This window comes from Myotis nattereri, assembly GCF_964212035.1.
Source record: "Myotis nattereri genome assembly, chromosome: 3".
NCBI classification, from domain to species: domain Eukaryota; kingdom Metazoa; phylum Chordata; class Mammalia; order Chiroptera; family Vespertilionidae; genus Myotis; species Myotis nattereri.
The window spans coordinates 193,415,975-193,423,193 of record NC_138077.1 but is presented as its reverse complement, the minus strand read 5'-3'; the positions used below and the strand labels follow the sequence as shown (position 1 = coordinate 193,423,193).

Genomic DNA, 7,219 nt, shown 5'->3' with positions numbered 1-7,219 from the left:
GCCTCACAGTCTGTGCTCTGAACCATTGGCTGTGCTCAGAAGAGGCTTCACACGTTTGGGAAAGGGGTCCTTCCTGAAAATTCCCCCTCTTGTGCTCTGAGGGCTTCATGTCTCATTGTTAGAAATCTCCATGGTTAAGGTTATTCAAATTTAGCTATAGCTCTTTGCTAGAACAAGATCTCTTAATAAGTGGAATTTGTCAAAACTGGTTCAATACTGTTTCTGTATAAATATCAAATGTAGAGATAATAAGAATTATTAATATCTTGGGTCACTATTTCTGAGAAGTATACTTTCTGGGATTTAAAATATATATACCTTTCTCTAAAATGTTTCAATTATTGCCCTAGCCGACTTGGCTCAGTGGATAGAGCGTCGGCCTGCGGACTGGGGGGGTCCCGGGTTCGATTCCAGCCAAGGGCACATGCCTGGGTTGCAGGCTTGGTCCCCAGTAGGGGGCGTGCAGGAGGCAGCCAATCAATGATTCTCTCTCATCATTGATATTTCCATCTCTCCTTCTCCCTTCCTCTCTGAAATCAATAAAGAAATATATTTTAAAAAATAAAAATAAATAAAATGTTTCAATTATTGTAAGTAGAATATAATTTTTATTTTGTAATTTAAAAATAATCAGTACAGTATTTAATTGATTTAATCAATAAAATATGCCTTCTATGGTAGGCATCCTCTAAGATGCCCTCTGATTCTCCCCCTTCCTGGTTCTTAGACCATTGTGTAATATCCTCCCTTTGAGAAACTTACCTCTAACCAACAGGATGTGGCAACATGGAGGGGATGAATTTCTATGATTAGGTTGCAAAAAACTGACTGCTGTCTTGCTAGTACTCTGACTTTCTTACTAGTAACTTGCATGCTTTCATGAATTAAGCTGCCATGTTAGAAGGGCCCACATGGCAAGGAACTGAAGGTGACCTTCAGCCAACAGTCCTTGAAGAACTGAATGCTCCATGCACCCTGGACTGACTCGGCTTTGACTGCAGCCTTGAGAGAGATTCCTGACCTACAGAAGTGGTGAGATGACAAATGTGTATTGCTTTAAGCCACTAAGTTTTAGGGTAATTTGTTATGCAGCAATAGGTAACTAATTTACTTTCTTTATAAAAGTAGTGGATTTTTGAGACATCAATAAATCATCATACAAGTTAATATAAAACAGAAGATCTAATATGATTGGCATCAACAAATATCTGAAGTCATGCACATGTATTGTAACCACATCTGTGTCAGAACCATCTAAGGACCCTCAATCTTTTGCAGTCAGGTTGCCTTTCAGGGAAGCAGTGGCTCTAGAGCAGGTTGAGAATATGAGTGTTTGTGTGTTTTGTGTGGGGGTGTCTTTCATAATCAACACCCCCATTTTCAGGCCCAAAGGTGCTTTAGGACAAGGACAACCCAAATAGGCCAAGTCCCCCCTGTCAACTTGAGAAACCCCTTAGGAGAGACCTCTCTGTCCCACCATCAGACTGTCAACTGTCTCAGGCTGAATTCCTCCTCCCGTGTCTTCCCCCATCCTTACCCCCCAGCTCAGAACCCTGCTCACAAAGGGGCTCAGATGATGTGAAAAAGAGGCCACCAGACGACACAAACTCAAGAATAGAATAGAAACACAAACTCAAGAAATGCATTTCTCTGCTCCAGTTTATTCATCTTGGTTCAGACTCAACATGCAAGAGCTACACACAAGTCCCCAGGGTCACTCTCAGCCTCACTTCCCATTGCTTTCACCCACCCACCCACCTAGAGATGGAAAGAGCCCCCACACTTTACAGACAGGAAGACTGAGAGCCAGAGATAGGATCAGTGACCTCCATGCCACTGCCCACCCATTAGGATCTTGCAACCTCTTGGCTCCCAGAAGCAAAACCGAGAGCTTGGCTACCTTAGTCTTTGGCTCTCTCCAGAATTCACCAGCTCTCCACCTCACAGAGCTTCTGCTGGAGCCTGTCAACTCCCATTTAGAGGGCCATTCAGTGATGAAAGGGGGTATGACTCAGCATCCTAAGAGTTTACAGGGGTAGGGCTGACCCTGCCCTCTGCCCACTCTTGAAAGAACTGTGGCTCCTCCTGGCACAGGCAGTCTGATTTCAGGGAAAAGAACCAAACTAATTCAACATCCAGTGCTGCTAAATCCAGAGAGGTACAGCAAGTAGAGGCACACAGACAGAAGCGATATTTTACCCAACAGCCTGGGAACACCTTGTCCATTCCTTGCAAGCTTATTAGCACACATTTCTTTTCATCAGAAGCTTAAATCAATATGGTCTGTAACAGCTCCTTTGCAGTGGAGAGGAGCTGGTTTGTGGTTTGTTTGGAACTGGCATTTAAGAATTCCCCAACTCCTATTTTTCACAGGGTTCTACCATGATCATCTCCACAACCCCATCTCCCACATGCTGGGAGGCAGAGTTCAAGAGAGACAGTCCCTGTCTTCTTCTCTGATGCCACCCCCACTCCTGCCATCGTGTCAATCACCACCCCCAGCTCCCCTGCCTGATACTAATTCTCTACCAACTGCTCTGGCAAAATTGCAGCCAAAAAGCCTTGACAGGCCAAAGCGGCTACCATCTACAGCAAATCCACGGTCAGGGACAACAGCCTTAGCAGAGCAAAATCTAGGAAGAGTGAGGGGAAGGTGATGGAGGGGTGGCCTGGGAAACCCCAAGAGACCCTCTTTCCACAGAGCAGTGGGGCCCTGTGGAGAAAAAAAAAACTATAGCAGGTCATGGGTAACATAAGGTGTGGACGGATGCCCCACATGTGCAATTGAATATATATTGTACACCCTTGCTCAGGAGTCTGCCTGCAAATACATGTTCCTAATATACACTTCCCAGGCCTCACCAGCACACATGCACCCCTATTTATAGGCCTACACAAACAAGAGTTCACTCATATACACCCACCACAAGCCTCAACACTCAAACCTACTCATTGGCACATACTTCTTTTGTGTGTACAGTTGACCCATGAGCAATGAAGGTTTTAGGAGTGTCGATCCCTGAAACAGTCAAAAATCCATGTAGAACTTTTGACTCTCCAAAAACTTAACTACTAATAGTCTGCTGCTGACCGGAAGCCTTATGGATAACAAAATTGTCGATTAACACCTATTTTGTATGCTATATGGATTAGACACTGTATTCTTACAATAAAGTAAACTAACCAAAATGTTATTACTCTCTTACATACACACCATACATACATAGATGGACACATTCACACAGGCCTGCACATAATTTAGGCTGTGTATATATACAGCACACATAAGCTGATGCCTGGCACATGTTAGCACATACATACTCACTTATGCTTACCTGCACTCATACCAGCTAATCATATACTTGTACACAATCTCACACATGCCTGCAAATATATACATATACCCAGAGAGGCACACTCTTAATCCTGGTCCTAGGGCCTGGACGGTGCTGCCTTATGTTGGAGACAGCGGATAAGCTCCTTTCGGTTGTCTAGGATGGTGTCGAAGCTCTCCTGAAGGCGGGCCTGCTGGTCAACCAACTGATGCTGCAGGCCTCGGATCCACTGGAGCAGGGCCAGGCGGCGGTACATCACCAAGTGCATGTGGTGTTTCTCCTTCTCCTGCTCTTTGTAGCGCTCTTGAGCCTGCAGCTTCTGCACAGCCTGGGCCACCGAGGGCAGAAGGGGATCTGAAGGCCCAGGGCCGTGAGGAGTCCCGCAGGAAGGCTCAGGGCTGCTACTAAGGCTGTCAATGCTTAGGGAGCTGCTGGCATAGCCATTGTCCTCCAGAGGGGAGCAGATTGTGCCGGTACCACTTATCTTCTCAGGCTCAGCTCTGGGGATCTCTGCTCCCTCTGGTGGGCTGCGGAGCTCCCCCTCAGGGAGTCCAGGGTCCTGGAAGGCCTGGTTGTCAGAGGTCAAATCGGAGGAGCTCCTCATCAGGATGGGCTCCACTCGGTCTGGCATCCCATGCCAATTCTCATTGGCGTCCTTGGCACTCGCCATGAAGTTGGAGTTGTTGTCTGGATGAAACTCAGGCTGACATACTCCAGGAGGTGGGCCCCCCAGCAACTGGCCCCCCTCAGCTACCCCTGGCTGGATGGCGAACATCTGGTCTGCAGAGGGGAAGCAGAAGAATGAGTCAGAGCAGGACAGGGTGGGTGTCCTGACAGAGTGGAGGCAATCAGCAAGCGAGCCTGGCTGCTCCTCCTCCAGTCCCTTTCCCTGTACTCTGGTAACACCTCCCTTCCTGGTTTTCCTCCTCCCTTTCTGTCTGCTGCTTCTCAGTTTCCTGCACAGCGTTACCCTCAGCCCTCTGAGGCAGGGTGTCTTCTCATTCTATGCACTTCTCCCCAGATGACCTCATCCTCTGCTGTAGCTTCAAGGAGCATCATGTGTTGGTGACTCAGATCTGCCTCCAGCTCAGATCCAACTGCTTTCCAACCCTGCAACCAACCACAGGCTCCTCAAATTCTACGTGTCCAAACAGCTCTTCCTCTTCAGTGACCTCGGCAAACTGGCCCCACTCTCCATCCGGCACTCTAGTCAGACACTTGAGAGCATCCTGGACCCCTCACCCTGCTTCCTTTCCCATCTCATTGGCCACGAAATTCTGAGAAAAACACCAAACCCTCTGTGTGTGTATGTACATGCAACTCTCCTCACTTTCACTTGGTTTAGGCCATTTCTTACCTGAACTACTGACTGCCACAGCCTTTTCTCTGATCTCTCTGCCTCCAGTTACAAATGTAAATTTGATTCATCACAGCTCCCTAAACTCCTGCTAAACTTCTACATGGCCTACAAGGCTGTGCTTCATCTGGCTCCTGCTCATCCCTCCAGACTTGCCTCTTGCCACTCTGCCCCTCCTGCCACACCAAACTGCTCAGAGATCTCAGAAATGCACCATTACTCTCCTCCCGCAACCCCCTTGGCCTACGGTACCCTTCCTCTCCCCTCCCCTCTAAGGTCCTTCCTTCTCCACCCACAAATTCCTTTTTATACTTCAAAACTCAGCTCTAATATCCCTCCCCCGTCTCTGAAGCCACCCTGCCCCAATATACACAAACACAAACAGTTAACTGCCTTCCTCTGCCCTGGGTACACACTGTCTAATTCATGTTTGTTTGTTTCTTGTCCCCAACACATAATGGATGGTCAGTAAATGTCTATTCAATTTTTTAAAAAACTCTCTTGTAAAAGCAGCTTACAAATCCAGCTCCCAGACTAGATGGGGAACTCCTCTATATATCCTCCATCATATTCCCAGGAGCCAGCATGGAGCTTGGCACTAGCAGGTGTCAGTCCATACTTGCTGGGTGAGTGAGTGCAGGAGAGGGTGGGCTGAGTGGGATATCTATGCTCAGGAAGAGCAGCAGGAGGCTCCTGCCGGCTGCCCAGGGCTGGCCCCGCTGGTCCAGTTCCTTCCTCCGCCCAAGGAGGACCCCACCTCCCTATGGACAAGCCTCTTGGACTTTGCCTCCGTCCCTCCATACCTACTATCCTGTGTCCCTGCCCCTAACTTGCTCCATCTTGATGTCCCGGAGGGAGGACATACAATTCTTTTTAGGGTTTCAATTGACAAGAGGTTTCTCCTGCCCACTATCACTAGAATTAGAAAATTCGGGTATCAGTAAGAGTGAGACATAAGGTAAGTGACAGGGACCCTCCCCACATCCAGTAGTGGGCAGAAGTCTTGGGGTGGGGGTAGGGGATGGTGTAGGGACAGATCCTTTATAACCTTCAAACTCTCGGCGAAGCGAGGCGCCCGTAGATCTTCCCCACCCAAATGTTTCCTTTTTCCTAAACTTGGGCGGGGCCGTGAAGGAAGCTGGGATGTGTTGGTTGGTGGTGTTACGAATCGCGGGGGTCTCAGAGACAGTAAAATGGGAACCCAGGCACCCCAGAATCGGGTTTCTCTCTCTAATCCGCAACTTGCCGGGGATTAGGGGGTGGTGGGGAGGTCGCTCTGTGAGGATGGGGGCGATCGGCCTCCCGCCCTGCCTAGCCTTGCGGGAAAGGGAGACTCCCCAAGACAGAGAGTAGATACCATCCTTCCCTAATTGCCCCATAGGAGGCAGCTGAGCGTAGGCTGCGACTTCCCTCCTGGCCCCCCAACCCCTACGGCTGAGCCCCAACCCTCCCCCTGGGGCCCCCGACTCACGGCCTGGAGGCGCCCGCCCCGGCACCGCCAGCTCTGGTTCCACTGGCCCCGCGGCGGGAATCGCCCCTCCGGGCCCGGGGTTCCTTGGCCTGGGCGTCCACGCGGGTCGGGCGTGGGGTGCAGGGTTCCTGAGCTGCGCTCCCAGCTCCAGGCGTGGACTGCGGAGCCCGGCGGCGTCAGCGCGTGGGGCGGGGCGGCCTGGCCCACGTGGGCCGGTCCGGTTTCCCGCGGAGAAGCGCAGCCCTCCGCCTCCCCGCCTGCGCCTTCCGCAGCCTTGGCCGAGGCCTGGCAGGTCCGGTGTTAGTTCCTAACCGCCCTCACTGGGCGCCTCTCTGCAGAGAGAGTGACAGTCTCAACATGAAAATCTGGGCATGCCACCACCCGCCTGCCTAGAACCCCTGATGGCGTCCCCAATTGCGGGGTAAATCCTTCAGGCAGCATCCTCCGGGCTCTGAGCATCCGTCTCTCCCGCGTCAGCCTTTGAGCTCCATCTCTGCAGTCGGGCCTGCGGCTCCGTCCTGCCATGCGGCTGTTGCACACACTGTTCCTTCTGCTGAACATCCCCTTCCCCCTCTCATATTTTAGACCTCTTCTCAGATCAGCCTTCTCTGGTACTCTCCCTGAGCACTTTGTTCCTTTTCTTCACAGCATCTATCACCGTTGGAAATTATGTATTCATTTTGTGCTTATTTAATGAAAGGTACATTTTTAAGAGCAGAGAGAACACCTGCTCTGGGACAGGCATGGTGCCAGTGCAGTGAGCTCTCCTGTTTCTATTTACTGAAGCCTGACCCCCTCACTCCCTTCCTCCTTGGGGGAACCGGGTAGGGTTTGGTGGTTCAGTTTGCAATCAAAGAGAACAGAGGAATTTCTGGCTTCAATCGTAAAACCAAAAAGCACTGGCTGGTGTGAAGTAAGTTAAGGTTTCTTATTTTAAGTTCCCGGGAAAGAAGACTGGGACAAATTTAGCCTTCAGGGCACATGAGCTTCCAGGGGGGTCCCTTCCACACCCCCATTTTATTGAACAAGCTATGCAATTGGCTACACCTTCCTCAT

General features: G+C 50.2%; 1 protein-coding gene across 1 annotated transcript; it reads right to left on the bottom strand.

The window, feature by feature from the left end:
* Window positions 1-1,635: 1,635 nt before the first annotated feature.
* Window positions 1,636-6,638, bottom strand: LOC308517162 (UPF0500 protein C1orf216). Its single transcript, XM_081088228.1, has 2 exons — window positions 6,164-6,638; window positions 1,636-4,115 (listed from the first exon to the last, which is right to left on the bottom strand). Exon 2 carries the CDS (start codon window positions 4,108-4,110, stop codon window positions 3,433-3,435), a length of 678 nt encoding a protein of 225 aa, XP_080944354.1. The 5' UTR covers window positions 4,111-4,115; window positions 6,164-6,638; the 3' UTR covers window positions 1,636-3,432.
* Window positions 6,639-7,219: the final 581 nt, after the last annotated feature.